This window comes from Stenella coeruleoalba (assembly GCF_951394435.1).
Source record: "Stenella coeruleoalba genome assembly, chromosome: X".
Classification (NCBI taxonomy): Eukaryota; Metazoa; Chordata; class Mammalia; order Artiodactyla; family Delphinidae; genus Stenella; species Stenella coeruleoalba.
Window position 1 is genome coordinate 17,257,384 of NC_137152.1, and position 15,819 is coordinate 17,273,202.

At 42.9% G+C, this 15,819-nt stretch overlaps 1 protein-coding gene and 1 long non-coding RNA gene across 2 annotated transcripts in view; one reads left to right on the forward strand and one right to left on the reverse strand.

Annotated features, from left to right (window-relative positions):
- The window catches only part of LOC307180364, a 30,253-nt gene extending 21,657 nt beyond the window's left edge, over positions 1-8,596 (reverse strand). Inside the window, exon 1 of the long non-coding RNA XR_013825725.1 lies at positions 8,124-8,596. This is a non-coding gene — a long non-coding RNA (uncharacterized lncRNA). The remainder of the gene's footprint in view (positions 1-8,123) is intronic.
- A 133-nt stretch (positions 8,597-8,729) lies between these two features.
- SAT1 (spermidine/spermine N1-acetyltransferase 1) lies at positions 8,730-11,760 on the forward strand. The gene is made up of 6 exons (XM_079910692.1): positions 8,730-8,982; positions 9,209-9,260; positions 9,351-9,434; positions 10,851-10,952; positions 11,047-11,087; positions 11,216-11,760. The coding sequence occupies exons 1-6, from the start codon at positions 8,917-8,919 to the stop codon at positions 11,384-11,386; spliced, it is 516 nt and encodes a 171-aa protein (XP_079766818.1). The 5' UTR covers positions 8,730-8,916; the 3' UTR covers positions 11,387-11,760.
- Positions 11,761-15,819: the final 4,059 nt, after the last annotated feature.

Consider the following 15,819-nt stretch of genomic DNA (forward strand, 5'->3'; position numbering starts at 1 on the left):
GTACTTAACCACTATTCACAGCTCTTTAACAGCTTTTTGTTTTAAACCATGGATTCAGAGACTAGATACTGAAAGAAAGTTTGGGACATTGTTCTATCTGCTGTCTTGCCCAGATTCTAAGCACTGTAACTGCATAACTTCCCTCTATTTGGTATAACCTTAAAATATCTGTAAAAAGGAGAAGGGAAAAAAAAGTTGTGTGAATCAATACGTTCTGCCTAATGCTTTTTCAATATTTTCTCCTGTTTTCACCAAGCCTACCTCTTTAAAAAAGATCTCCACATGTGGTTTAGAGTTGGAGTGTTAATTAGGTCACAGATGAGGTCCACTTTTAGAGACAGGATTGTAAATAATTTATCCTGCATAATGTGTTCTGGATTTGACCTTGTCCACATGATGTCTGGCTAGGCAGATGAAAAACTCCAGGCAGAGTACAATAGGGATTACAATACTGATTACCCAGCCTCTGTGATGATTCCTGATTCTATGATCATTAGAGCAATGTTCCCTCATTGGTTGGCAGATGTTAACAGAATCATTGCACATTTATTATTCATGAGGAAGGTGAAGCTTCATGACAAAGGTCAATGAATAAGAGAATGATCCCTGTGTAACGGCAGGAAGAAAACTGATTTAGGGACAAATCCTTCTCTCTCTGCATTGGACCATTCACAATTATTCTTCCTAATCCAAAAATTGTTACAGTCTTTATTTTACCAAGTAGACAGAAAGGAATAAACATTTAGAGGGTAAGTGCTGTATTCTAAGTACTTTACAAAGGGCTTTACAGCAGCATTTAATATTCACAACCTTAGGAGGAGGAAATTATTCTTATTAACTTCATTTGAAAGGTAAGCACACTGAGATGCAAGAACCTTGTCCAAAATCACACAGCTGGAGCCTACCCCGCTCTTTGGTGGGGCTAATGGCAGACTCTGGGACGGCTCACGCCAAGCAGCACTTCCCAGAACTTCTGCTGCCAGTGACCTTGTCCCCACGGTGAGCCACAGCCACCCCCTGCCTACACAGGAGACCCCCCAACACTAGCAGCCGTGTGGCTGACAGGGTCTTGGTGCTCCGGCTGGGTGCCAGGCCTGTGCCTCTGAGGTGGGAGAGCCGAGCTCAGGACATTGGTCCACCAGAGACCTCCCAGCTCCACGTAATATCAAGCAGCGAGAGCTCTCCCAGAGATCTCTGTCTCAATGCTAAGACCCAGATCCACTCAACGGCCATCAAGCTACAGTGCTGGACACCCCATGCCAAACAATGAGCAAGACAGGAACACAAGCCCACCCATGAGCAGAGAGGCTGCCTAACATCATAATAAGGCCACAGACACACCAAAACACACCAGCAGACGTGGACCTGCCCACCAGAAAGTCAAGATCCAGCCTCATCCACCAGAACACAGGCACTAGTCCCCTCCACCAGGAAGCCTACACAACCCACTGAACCAAATTTAGCCACTGGGGACAGACACCAAAAACAACGGGAACTATGAGCCTGCAGCCTGCAAAAAGGAGACCCCAAACACAGTAAGATAAGCAAAATGAGAAGACAGAAAAACACACAGCAGATGAAGGAGCAAGATAAAAACCCACCAGACCTAACAAATGAAGAGGAAATAGGCAGTGAACCTGAAAAAGAATTCAGAATAATGATAGTAAAGATGATCCAAAATCTTGGAAGTTGAAAGGAGGAAGTATAAGAAAAGTTTAACAAGGACCTAGAAGAACTAAAGAGCAAACAAGCAATGATGAACAACACAATAAATGAAATTAAAAATTCTCTATAAGGGATCAATAGCAGAATAACTGAGACAGAAGAACGGATAAGTGACCTGGAAGATAAAATAGTGGAAATAACTACTGCAGAGAAGAATAAAGGAAAAAGAATGAGAAGAACTGAGGACAGTCTCAGACACCTCTGGGACAACACTAAACGCACCAACATTCGAATTATAGGGGTCGCCGAAGAAGAAGAGAAAAAGTGATTGAGAAAATATTTGAAGAGATTATAGTTGAAAACTTCCCTAATATGGGAAAGGAAACAGTTAATCAAGTCCAGGAAGCACAGAGAGTCTCATACAGGATAAATCCAAGGAGAAACACGCCAAGACACATATTAATCAAAACTGTCAAAAATTAAATACAAAGAAAACATATTAAAAGCAGCAAGGGAAAAACAACAAATAACACACAAGGGAATCCCCATAAGGTTAACAGCTGATCTTTCAGCAGAAACTCTGCAAGCCAGAAGGGACTGGCAGGACATAGTTAAAGTGATGAAGGAGAAAAACCTACAACCAAGATTACTCTACCCAGCAAGGATCTCATTCAGATTCGATGGAGAAATTAAAACCTTTACAGACAAGCAAAAGCTAAGAGAATTCAGCACCACCAAACCAGCTTTACAACAACTGCTAAAGGAACTTCTCTAGGCAGGAAATACAAGAGAAGGAAAAGACCTACAATAACAAACCCAAAACAATTAAGAAAATGGGAATAGGAACATACATATCGATAATTACCTTGAATGTAAATGGATTAAATGCCCCATCCAAAAGACACAGACCTGGCTGAATGTATACAAAAACAAGACCTGTATATATGCTGTCTACAAGAGACCCACTTCAGACCCAGGGACACATACAGACTGAAAGTGAGGGGATAGAAAAACATATTCCATGCAAATGGAAATCAAAAGAAAGCTGGAGTAGCAATTCTCATATCAGACAAAATAGACCTTAAAATAAAGACTATGGAGACCTTCAAGATGGCGGAAGAGTAAGATGTGGCAATCACTTGCAAACAAGAGGCCTGATTAACACCTCACTTATTGCTGACCCGGCTCTTTTAATTGCGGCCTAAAGTCATATAATACTTTACATTTATAAATAGAAGTCTTACACTTTTGATGGTCTACCCCAAAGATGAAACAGCTTTCCACGTCCTAAATTATAATTTCTCAAAAAGAAATGTAAGGTAAGGTAAGGTAAAGTAAGGTAAGGTAAGGAAAAAAAAAGAAAAGAAAAGAAAAGAATATCTTGGCCCATAATTCAACTATACTTCAATAAAAAATAAATTTTTAAAAAAAGGAAATCTTGGCCCAAAACAAGGTGTTTTCTTGGAGGTGGTTATATTTATTTATTGATCATTCTCACAGGTTATCACCCATCTGTGATATGTAGCAAGAAAACCACTCTCTGAGAAAGACTCAACTTCTGTGACAACTGTGGAACCCAGATGTTATCAAACTTTAGATAATTCAAGCTAGAGCAAGCACATCTAGAGAGTCATCTCAAATTACACTTTCATGTAGTGAGGACCTGAAGTTTTAGAGTGTTTCTCTAGCTCCAGATCAACAAAATTACATCTCTCCTCACCTAGTAATTTCACTTCTAGGAATCTACCTAAGGAAACAATCAGAAACCTGGGCTAAAATTTGGGTAAAAAGATGTTTGTCAAAGTATTAGGGACTTCCCTGGTGGTGCAGTGGTTAAGTATCCACCTGTCAACGCAGGGGACACGGGTTCAATCCCTGGACTGGGAAGATCCCACATGCTGTGGAGCAACTAAGTCCGTGCGCCACAACTACTGAGCCCACAAGCCATAACTACCAAAGCCCGTGTGCCTAGAGCCTGTGCTCCACAATAACAGAAGCCACCGCAATGAGAAGCCCACGCACCACAACAAAGAGTAGCCCCCGCTTGCCACAAGTAGAGAAAGCCCGCACGCAGCAACGAAGACCCAACACAGCCAAAAATAAATAAATAAATAAATTTATTAACAAAACAAAGTATTATTTATCATTGGGAAAAAGCCCTGCATCTTCAACAACAGAATAGTAAAATAAATTTCACAATGGAACTCTAAGGAACCATTATATATATTTTTTAATTTAAATATACCCAGTGACACGGGGAAATACTCCATACTATTAATAGTAATAATGCTAACAATTATGCCAGGTGCTATGCTGGGTATTTTTTTTTTGCCACACTGTGAGGCTTGTGGGATCTTAGTTCCCCAACCAGGGATTGAACCCAGGCCCTCAGCAGTGAGAGCGCAGAGTCCTAACCACTGGACCACTAGGGAATTCCCACTGGGTACTTTATATGTATTACTTCATTTAATACTCACAACAATTAACCATATGAAGGGTACTATTATTATTTACTAATTACAGATTTAGAAATGGTGACTTAACAAGGTTAAGTATTGACACAATCACACAGATGGGGAGCATCTAAGTCCAAGGCTGTAGTAGGTAAGAAGCCACTACACTATGCTGCAGGATAGACATTATAGATACATGATACCAATTTTTTGTTATTACATACGCACAACGCACTCAGGTGATTTTTAAATTTTTTTTTTCTCGGTACGCGGGCCTCTCACTGTCGTGGCCTCTCCCGTTGCGGAGCACAGGCTCCGGACGCGCAGGCTCAGCGGCCATGGCTCACGGGCCCAGCCGCTCCGCGGCATGTGGGATCTTCCCGGACTGGGGCACGAACCCGTGTCCCCTGCATCGGCAGGCGGACTCCCAACCACTGCGCCACCAGGGAAGCCCCTAAAATATTTTTAAATGAGTATTGCAAAGCACAGACCAGTCGGAATGGACACTACAACCAATCAGAATGGAAGCCAGGTGTAAACAACCTAAATGGCCGTCTGATTTCGGTTAGCCTTTGTTGTGTAACAAAGAACCCTAAATTTTAGTGGCTTAAAACAACAATTCTACTCACTCATGATGCTGTGGGTTGATAACATGGACTGGGATCAGTGAGGGGGTTCTTCTGCTGGTCTTGCCTAAGGTCACTTGTGTGGCTGCAATCATTTGACAGCTCAATTGGGACTGAATGGTCCAAGGTGGCATCGCTTACGCATCTGGCCTCACTTACGCATCTCCTCATGAGGTCTTTCATCCTCAAGGAAGCTAGCTCAAGCTTCTTCATATGGCAGCAGCAATGTTCCAAGAGGGTGTGAACAGAAGCTTTAAGATCTCTTGAGGTCTTGCTTAGGAGTTGTACATCACCACTTTTACTGTATTCTATTGGTCAAGGCAAGTCACAAGGCCAGTCCAAATTCAAGGAGTGGGGACCTCTTATTTATTTGTGTGTTTGTTTATTCATTTATTTATTTATCTATTTATTCATTTATCTATTTGTTTTTTGGCTGCGTTGGGTCTTCCTTGCTGCGTGCGGGCTTACTCTAGTTGCGGCAAGCGGGGCCTACTCTTCATTGCAGTGCGCGGGCTTCTCATTGTGGTGGCTTCTCTTGTTGCCGAGCACAGGCTCCAGGTGCCTGAGCTTCAGTAGTTGTGGCACACGGGCTCAGTAGTTGTGGCTCAAGGGCTCTAGAGCGCAGGCTCAGTAGTTGTGGTGCACAGGCTTAGTTGCTCCATGGCATGTGGGATCTTCCCGGACCAGGGCTCGAACCCGTGTCCCCTGCATTGGCAGGCAGATTCTTAACCACTGCACCACCAGCGAAGTCCTAGATTCTACCTCTTGATGGGAGGAGCTGCAATGAATTTGTGGTTATTTTAATCCACTACACTGTATATACCAACTGAATATCAGCCCTTTATGTATACGTACATAGAAAAAAAGACTGGAAGGAAATCAACCTACTAATAGGGATTATTTTTATTAACTTTTTGTATTTCTTTTTTTATATATAAATTTATCTATTTATTTATTTTTGGCTGTGTTGGGTCTTCGTTGCTGTACATGGGCTTTCTGTAGTTGCAGTGAGTGGGGGCCACTCTTCATTGCAGTGTGCAGGCTTCTCACTGTCGTGGCTTCTCTTGCTGCGGAGCACGGGCTCTAGGCGTGCAGGCTTCAGTAGTTGTGGCATGTGGGCTCAGTAGTTGTGGCTCGCGGGCTCTAGAGCTCAGGCTCAGTAGTTGTGGCACACGGGCTTAGTTGCTCCGCAGCATGTGGGATCTTCCCGGGCCAGGGCTCGAACCCGTGTCCCCTGCATTGGCAGGCGGATTCTTAACCACTGCGTCACCAGGGAAGCCCCCTTTTTGTATTTCTGCACTTATATTTTCTTAATCAATATGCATTATTTTTATAAACAGAAAAAAAAAAACTATGACACCTTCCATAATAGTTTAATAGGGCAAGTTGGACAGTTTCACTTTGGCAGGGAAATCAACAGAATTCCTTCTTTCCTAGCTCTACCACTTCCTGGCTGTTGCAATTTTGTAGCCCTCTGAGCCTCTGGTTTTCTCTGTTGCAAACATTGAGCTAACATTAGCTATTTCACAAGACAGTTGATATTAAACAAGTCAATGAATGTAAAACACCCACGATGTCCCTTGTCTGTTTCCTTTCCTCCTACTCTCCCCCTACTCAGACCTCTTCAGTTATAGGAATTATATTTCTCACAAAGATTAAATTCTGTTGTAGTAAACTACAAACATATCTGCAAAGTAAACTGTATGCCCTGAGGGCTCGTTTCAAAACTTAGTCCTCCTTTATAACCCCCAAGTACCTAGCATAAGAGTCAATAAATAGTTATTGATTTTGTTGACTCATTAGCCAAATAAAAGTTTTCCAAATGCTAGCGAGTTAACCCCTTTTTATGCAGTTTTAAATTTAAATTCCAGTATCAACAGGGGGTAATGTTGGTCCTCCATGGCATCTATCTATTCCTGACAATATAAAACCTAACTTGATTCATAAAGAAAATTCACATTTCTTAGGGTTCTAAGCTTTTACATGTGCAAAAAACGCAATCACAATGAGCTTTTTTTAGCTGCCTGTTTTTCAGAATGGGCTCTCCTTGTCATAATGACAAAGTGAAGCATAAGAGCATGAAACTTAAACTGGAAAAACAGAATAAATAGAAAAAAATTATAGTGTGTTTTAATGAAACAATCATTATTCTAAAAACCTAAGCAGCCCACATTGAAAACGACCTTGTTTTTGCTTCAAGGAGGCAGCTATTATTAGTGCTTAGTCACCTAGTTCTTACTTAACTGTTAGCGGTAACTAGGTAACAAGCTCTCCTGAGTCCTCCCACAAAACAGAACAAAGCAGAGGCAGGAAGGGCCTATGTATGGTCATCTGTGTGCAGTGGTGTCAGGAAAGACACTACCTGAAGTGGCTTTAGGCAGACAAGAATCAATGCTATTTTTAAAGATCTTTGAGAAACACATTTCATAAATTCTCCCAATGACTCACTACTATGATATCCCCAGAGGGTGGGAAGGGTAACAGAGGAGCTACTTTTGCTTTCTTTTCTACATACAGGATATTGCGAGCAAAGCAGAGAATCACTTGTTGAATGTCGGGGGAGTCATTTGGTGATAATCCACCCTATAGACTGAAAACACGGCAGGCTCCTTTTATGCTTTCTCTTTGACTCATTCTAGAACCCAGGCAGGGCAGCCAAAGCAGGGCCCTCAGAGGACCTGTCTGGAAAGGTGGTTTGTAAAAAGCCAAAAAAAAAAAAAAAAAAACCAGAAAAACCCTCTATCTGCAAGAGGCTTGAGTACTTGTCCCATTGGGTATAATCCAGGAAGAGCTATACTCTAATCCAACTGTTCTCAAACATTTTACTCTCAGGACATTTAAAAATAATTGAAAAATCCAAAAAGCTTGCCTTCAAAAATTCTAGAAAACATGAGAACACACAAGCACACATTCCTTTAGTCACCAGAGCAATGATGTCATCACACATCTGTAAACTTGTAATTGGTTCGAAATAAAAAGTTTTAAAGGGGATAGGAGAGAAGCACAGGGAATGAGCAAGGAGGGAATATAACAATTTTCAACAGCAATGCAAGCCAGAAGATAGTCAGATATCATCAATATGCTGAACGAAAAAGAACTTCCAACCTCAAACTCGCTAACAGTGAAATAAATCCTTCAAGAACTTTAAGATGAATTTAAAGACATATTTAGACAAGCAAAACAAAAATTTTACAAGAGCAGACCTTCACTAAATGGAAGTATGAAGGAGTGTACCTCAGGCAGAAGGAAAGTGTTTCCACAAGGAAGGTCAGAAATTTAAGAAAAAATAAGGGGAAAAGTAAGAAAGAAAATATTCTGTTAACTCTAAAAATTACCAGCAGAGGGGGGAAAAAATCATTGAGAAATCGAAGTAGCTTACCTTAGGAAATTCTAGAAAACACAATACAAGCACACATTCCTTTAGTCATGAGAGCGATGACGTCATCACACATCAGTTCTCTGGAAAATTTCAGCGAGAGTTAAGAAAGGGAAACGAAATCCTACCATTACTATGAAACTAGTTTTGAAAGGATCTTCGGGCCCACAGGGCCCCTCAGACCACCCTATGAGAGCCACTGCTCTAATCCCCTTATCCCCCCATCGCCTAAAGCCAGGTCTCTCCAAGGAAGAAACAGCAAAGTCACTGGGCCAGGGCCAAAAGGGGAACCCCTCTCTTCCTTTTTGCGAAGGTTACTAGGGCACGCTTAGGCTCCGAGGTCGGGCTTTCGGGAAGGCTCCGCCAGGCGCCGCTAGAGGGCGCCGCTAGAGAGCCGCACCTGGCGCCTCACCGCCCGCGCCCCCGCCCGCGCGGGCCGGGTTCACACGGGCGGCCGGAAGAGAGGGCGGTGCCCGGAAGAGGGGGGGCGGTCGCGGCCTCATTGGACGAGGCGCCGCGGCCTCATTGGACGAGGCGCCTCATTGGACAAGGTGCCTCCGCCTCACGTCCCGGGGCGGGGCTTCTTCGCGCTAAAAAGCGGAGCCGGGCGGCCGAAACGAGTGGTTACTGCCTCAGTTAGCTGGTGTTCGTGTTTCGTTCGCCGAGGTTTCGTCGGGTCATGGTGCCATCCTGACTGGGAAGAGGACGCTCCCGGGAGACGAATGAGGAACCACCTCCTCTTACTGTTCAAGTACAGGGGCTTGGTCCGCAAAGGGAAGAAAAGCAAAAGAAGAAAATGGCTAAATTCGTGATCCGCCCGGCCACCGCCGCCGACTGCAGTGACATTCTGCGGCTGATCAAGGTAGCGGGAGGCATGGGCTCTTCCTGCGGCGGGCGGTGGGGTCCTGGTCCCCGATAGGTCCCCCTCTCTCCGCCTGCCTCCCCCAGCCCCGGCCCGGCCGCGCCGCTCCGGGCGAGACTCAGGGTATGAATCCCCGCCCAGCCCACCCCATTCCCCCGAGCTGGCCGGGCCGGAGCCTCACTTAATTTTCTGCTTCTCTTCTTTTCTCTTGTGTACATCAACCCAGGAATTGGCTAAATACGAATACATGGAAGAGCAAGTAATATTAACTGAAAAAGGTAACGCATCAGTGGCGGGGCGGGGGACGAGCGTCCGGTGCCTGCCACCTTCATCGAGGCCAACACTGTCCCTGCTGCCTCTTCTTGCAGATCTGCTAGAAGATGGTTTTGGAGAGCACCCCTTCTACCACTGCCTGGTCGCAGAAGTGCCCAAGGAGCACATGACTCCAGAAGGTAATCGCCCTCTCCTTCCAGAAGCCGGAGAGACCGAGTGTTCTGGAAGACGTAGTGGCTGCTCTGTAGAAGCACTGACAACACAGGCTGAAGTTACTTACTGAGAAGTTGGCCAGAAATACTAGCCAGCCAGTGTTCAAACTACTGAGAAAAAAAAATAGATTGCTGCACTTAATAATAGGGCGGGTTAGAAGAGCTGTTTAAGTATCAGTGCTGTGGAGACCCGGAAAAGTTAGGTATAAAGTCGTTTGTTGTAATTCAGTTTCATAAATGGTTCTTGTTTGACCCTAACGTAACCGTTTTTGTATTTGTGTTAAATTACATTTTTTTCTTTAATTTGTCCCAATCTTCAGGTTACAGTCTCTAGCTTCGCCATGTACATGGCCCTTCCGTGTACATGGATGGGCGGGGAGGTAACTAAAAGATCCTTTACACAATAAAGTAGATGATCATGATAAATGAGGTAAGGCCCTATTATCACACACTTAAAACACGGTAGATCAGAAGCTCCATTGTACTCACTTCCTGTTTGCAAAGGACTATAAAATGGCTAGAAAGTTTAATTTGAAACCTTTGCCTCCAATTGGAATTACAGACACCCATAAAGAAGGAGTCAGATGCTTTTTTCCTTTTTTTCTTTGTTTTTTCTTTGTCGTTGTTTTTTCCTTTCTGGTCCTTGGGCAGAAGACGGAGCTAAAGAGGGAAGTTGTTGGGCAGGGGCGGTGGGGGGTGCTTAAGGTTTTTTCTGAGGTCATTTCCTCATACTAGAAAAAATGAGCAGAAAACATAAGGGATGAGGTACTTTCCAGAGGTATATGGATGTTACATCACACCTGGGTACCTCTGCTTCTTCCGGCTTAAACATTGGGGAGAGCAAATGGAAAATGTGTGAATTGGAAGGCAAGTTCTGAAATTAAACGTTGCTCTTTTGGCCTGATGTCCTGACCTTAAGGAAGCAGAGTTTCTAAACTACAAATACTTAACTATTCTGAACTGCCGTGTAAACCTGACTTATTCCCAAGTCAAGATACCAGTATATCAGTAGGATGTGAATAATGTGTGTGTTTAGTTTTAAGACCATAGCACTTTCGTTCTGGCAAGTAATGAAAGCATTCTCACTTCCTGAGTGTGAGATCCAGCAGATTGCAGAGTGGCCAGTCCACAGTTTTAGCCTGGTTTCAGCTAGCTCTAATGTGTGCTTTTTGCAAATACATGTTCTAAGAACAGTGAGATCATCCAACAGTGGCCTGGATTGCACTAGCATAAAAGTCAGGAGACAGTCTGGCCCACTGGCTACTTATTTCTGTAATACATGCATGTATGTTATTTAAAAACTTATGATAGACTTCTGATTTTGCAGCTACAACTTTGACGGATTGTTTTTCATCCATAACTCATGTGATACTCTTATTACAGGACACAGCATTGTTGGTTTTGCCATGTACTATTTTACCTATGACCCATGGATTGGCAAACTGTTGTATCTTGAGGACTTCTTCGTGATGAGTGATTATAGAGGTATGATTGAGTTCAGGGGGGCTGCTCTAAAGAGAAATCAGGGCTTGAAGTCCTTAAAATGACCTTTTAAATGGTACTTCTCTTTCTTTTTTAGGCTTTGGCATAGGATCAGAAATTCTGAAGAATCTAAGCCAGGTATGTCTTGGTGTTTGGTTTCCAAATTTGTAAGGGTTACTGGATTATTTTAACACCTGAATCAAAATTGGGTCTTGGAAAGCAGGTGAAATGTCACTGAGTTTGTGTTTTCCTCTCCTGCGTAACAGGTTGCGATGAAGTGTCGCTGCAGCAGCATGCACTTCTTGGTAGCAGAGTGGAATGAACCATCTATCAACTTCTACAAAAGAAGAGGTGCTTCTGATCTGTCCAGCGAAGAGGGATGGAGACTCTTCAAGATCGACAAGGAGTACTTGCTAAAAATGGCAGCAGAGGAGTGAGGAGTGCTGGTGTAGACAATGACAGCTTCCATTCTATTTTAGAATAAATTCTCAACTTACCTTGCTTTCTATCTTATTTGTAGTGAAATGATAGAATGAGCACCCATTCCAAAGCTTTATTACCAGTGGCGTTGTTGCATGTTTGAAGTAAGGTCTGTTTAAGATGGCAATCCTTGTATGCACGTTGGAGTCAGACTTCTGTTGAACATCTTTAATGAACAGCAAGGTGGTATGATAATGTCTATGAAAAAAACTCCACTCTTGTGAGTCATTTCAATGTGTACAATGTACACACTGGTACTTAGAGTTTCTGTTTTGATTCTTTTTTAATAAACTACCCTTTGATTTAATTGTTTGGTGTAAGCATTTTTACTGATCCTTTATTTCTTAGACATTTTTCTTGCTGTTGAGTGCAAAGTAAAAATGCCCAAGAAACATGATAACTTGACAGTTTTTTAAAAAGTTTTTTCTTGTTTTTTGGGGTTTTTTTTTTTTGTTTTTTTTTTTTTTGTTTTTTGCGGTACACGGGCCTCTCACTGTTGTGGCCTCTCCCGTTGCAGAGCACAGGCTCCGGACGCGCAGGCTCAGCAGCCATGTGGGTCTTCCCACCGCGGCATGTGGGTCTTCCCGGACCGGGGCACGAACCCATGTCCCCTGCATCGGCAGGTGGACTCTCAACCACTGCGCCACCAGGGAAGCCCCTAAAAAGAGTTTTTAACCCAGTTTAAAGTGTCTTATGGTCAGAAGCTGTGTTGTGCTGGTATTCCCAATGTCTAGAAAGAAGCCAGTTGAATCCCAAAGTTTTATATGTAGCAACATATAAAAATATGACTTTATATTGATGACACTACACTTAATCCAACAGAATTTTCAAGAGCTTAGAAACTAAGGCCCACAATGAAAAAGCCTATTTGTTACACCAGTAAAAGAGGTGGAAATGGGTTCTGAAATACTGGAAATTGGGGGAAAAAACATCTTGCCCACAACAACCTCATCCCACACACAAATACTATTCTGAAGGGAAAGTAGATCACTTTGCTAGTTAGGCAGGAACAAAAATTCCACATTTTTAAAGGAATTTTGTAAACTAAAAGGCTGGAGTTGGACACAGGTACCAGTCAGGGTAATTAGCATCCTATTTGGAGAGCAAGTTTCTGATAACTGTGTTAACACATGGGTTTCTAAGCGGAGAAACAATAGGAGGGCTTAAAACTGCTGGGGGTTGGGGGAGAAGTAAATAGAAGCTTTCTCCAGGACTGAAAATGAAACTCACAGAGGGCTGAGGAGGAGACAGTTTTAGATAGGTGAACTCCTTTTATTACTCATGACACTGACCTAAATTCCTAAACCCACTAATTCCCACAGTAATGAAAGTGGTAGTTAATAACCACTGTACTGATTTCCAAGATTAATGTTTTCCAAAAGAAATCGTCAGATAACTGAGAAGCGGTACTCTGTGTCTTCTTACTGTGTTCTCCAGGAAAGAAACACGGGACTCCTCACTCAAAGGGCGATTTGTCCTGCATCCCTTGGTTTCAGTGTCTTTTGTGGCTTCCTAAATTAGAAGGCAGCCATATAAACAAGCAGGATCCTGTACTGTGTTTAACAGGAGCGCTTTGGGATTTATTGGTAGCTCAGAGAGCATGTCATGAAAATAGACTTAGAGTCCGTTCTCAACCAGGGTCCTGCTAGACTGGCGAGTAACTATAGGAGAGAAACGCTGGCAAGCATAAAAAGGGTTAACTAAACACAAGGAGCTTTGTGGGGAAAGAAGACATTTTGAAAATTGTGTTTTGGAAAGTGGGCCTCCTTGAGGAAAACAACTACATGCTGACTGTGGTTAAATATGTGAATAAATTAGATTAACCAAGTGGGTTACAATGTAACTCTTTGTTTTCTCATACTTAGAGCTTAGCCCTAAAGGCCCAGTGTTGTCACCATGAAAGCTTTTAGGAAGTTTTTGTATCCACTTTAAAAAAGTCCCTTGAGTTTAAAATTTAGAAGCTGAAACACCACAGCATCAGCCTACTGAATGTTCAACGCTGTTACAAAGACACCTCTTTAAAAACTGAACTATAAAAACAAATCCATAAAGCTTGAAATCACCAGGCAAGTAAGAAAACACAATCCGGGGAAATTATATGAAAGGAAATAATAAACAATGATAAACCTGGAAAAGGGGGGCAGGGGGAGTCCAGGTAAGCAACACCTCTGTAAAGATAACTTTGAAATTACTATTTTACTAAAATATTATGCCTGACATAATCATTTGGGAAGAACAGTCTTTCAGGCCTAAGAACTTGCCAATTATTACATAAGAATATTTTGGGGTTTTCTCTGTATAGTTAAAAAAAATAACTTATTTGCTAAGTTTATTAGCTCCCTTAAAGAATAATAAAATCAAAATTTTTGATAGTATTAAAACAGGAAGTAGCTGGCTTTGTCCACACATAGGCTTACAAGACATCCTGCCACCAATCTGATTACAGGGTCAACAGTAGAGGCACCTTCTGTCACGCTCCAAACCAGAGCCCAAGGTCATCAACTGCTTAGATTCCACTGGGCAGCCTTTCTAGGGAAAGAAAGTAGAGTCTTTTTCACAGAAATGCACAAGCAACAATTCAGAAGAAATCTAATGATTTATTAATGTCTTAACACCCACTCTACCCAGTCCCGCTTTACCCAGCAGGGCCTAGAATGATGGCACTTATCTGTGCTCCTTGAGGCGAGTGGCTGCTCAGAGTCTGCAGGTGGCCACGTCCGCTCCCAGGATTCTGTTTGCGAGACCGGCCTCATCTTCATCTCCTTGCTTCATCATTTCTTCACGTGGATTGTCATCTCAGGGTGACTCTGTGCTTTATTCTCATCCCTTTTCTTTGTGCTGCCGGTCTGGGCTTCAAGCTAGTCAGCTGTCACCCACAGCCCAGACTGACAGGCCCACACCCTTATTGAGTCCATCCCACCCCCACCCCTACCATCATTGCCTTTTATGCCTCATCTATCAAAGGCCGCCAAATACCCTTCCTTGCAAAGTTCTCCCAGCGCCCTCTTCCCCCAACACCTTTCCTTCTTGTGGCTTGCATCTGCCCAGCAAATGTTTTAGTAGCTTCCAGGTGGTTGTCAACATAATAGTTAATGAGAGCTAACGTTTAGTAAGTACTCACCAGGAACCAGGCATTGTGTTTAGCACTTTGTATAGTTATTACGTCATCTAATTCTCACAAACATCGTGTGAGCTAGATGCTACTATTTGTTTCTTTTTATAATGAGAAACTAACCCTCAGAGCCGTTAAGTTGCCCAAGGCCACACAACTAGGCCTGGGAATCAAACTCCAAACAAAATTTCTCAAACCCCTGGGGGTTCACTGCCATCTTCTCAGAGGACCTCATATTCTCCATAAGAATGACTGAATTAGGTGTTTCTTTTGGATTATACTCTAAAGAAGAATAAGTACAGTTGTCCCTCAGTATCCGAGGGGGATTCTGGAATTTTTTTTTGTCCGAATATTTTCCATCCACTGTTACTTGAATCCGCAGATATGGAACTCACAGATCAGGCAGGGCCAACTGTATAAGCATTTTCTAGATCATTGAAATCAGTAGTTCTTAGTACGGGCTGCACATTAGAATCACCTAGAAAGATTTTAAGAAATACTAACGCCCCACCCGGAGAGAATCTTTAATTATATCTTAATGTCCATTCCAAAGTGAAGGCTGGATTGATCGCCACTGATGTAGATAATTACCTTTTAACCGAATCCTAGTCACAACCGTGAGGACAACCATTTCAGTCTGTGTTTACGCTGCTCACCTTGGCACCACATCATTAACAAGCAAAGAACAAGTGAAATCACATCACGCTGCATGAGGGAGAACCTCCTGGAGAGTTTTTAGAGAAAAATGGTGGGAGAATTGTGTCAACCAACTGCTTACAGTGCTGAAACAGGAAACAGCCATCAGTACCACGCTCCTTTGCAAGGAGCAACTTCATTTCAGCAAAACATCTTCCCTCACATTAAATCAGTGTTGCCCATTTGAATTTTATTCATTTGGTAGTTTTGTCTGTATTTGACTTGTAAATGTATATGGTTTCACAGTTGTATAGGAGCTACGAACATCAAACGTTCACATCTAGTTGTATGTCTACAGTAAGTAAATATAATAAGAATAATTTCAATCACCACTATGAGAAGTCTTTCCTTTAAAAGGAGTCTGTGTAGGGCTTCCCTAGTGGCGCAGTGGTTGAGAGTCCGCCTGCCGATGCAGGGGACACGGGTTCGTGCCCCGGTCTGGGAAGATCCCACATGCCGTGGAGCGGCTGGGCCCATGAGCCATGGCCGCTAAGCCTGCACGTCTGGAGCCTGTGCTCCGCAACAGGAGAGGCCACAACAGTGAGAGGCCCACGTACCGCAAAAAAAAAAAAAAAAAAGGAG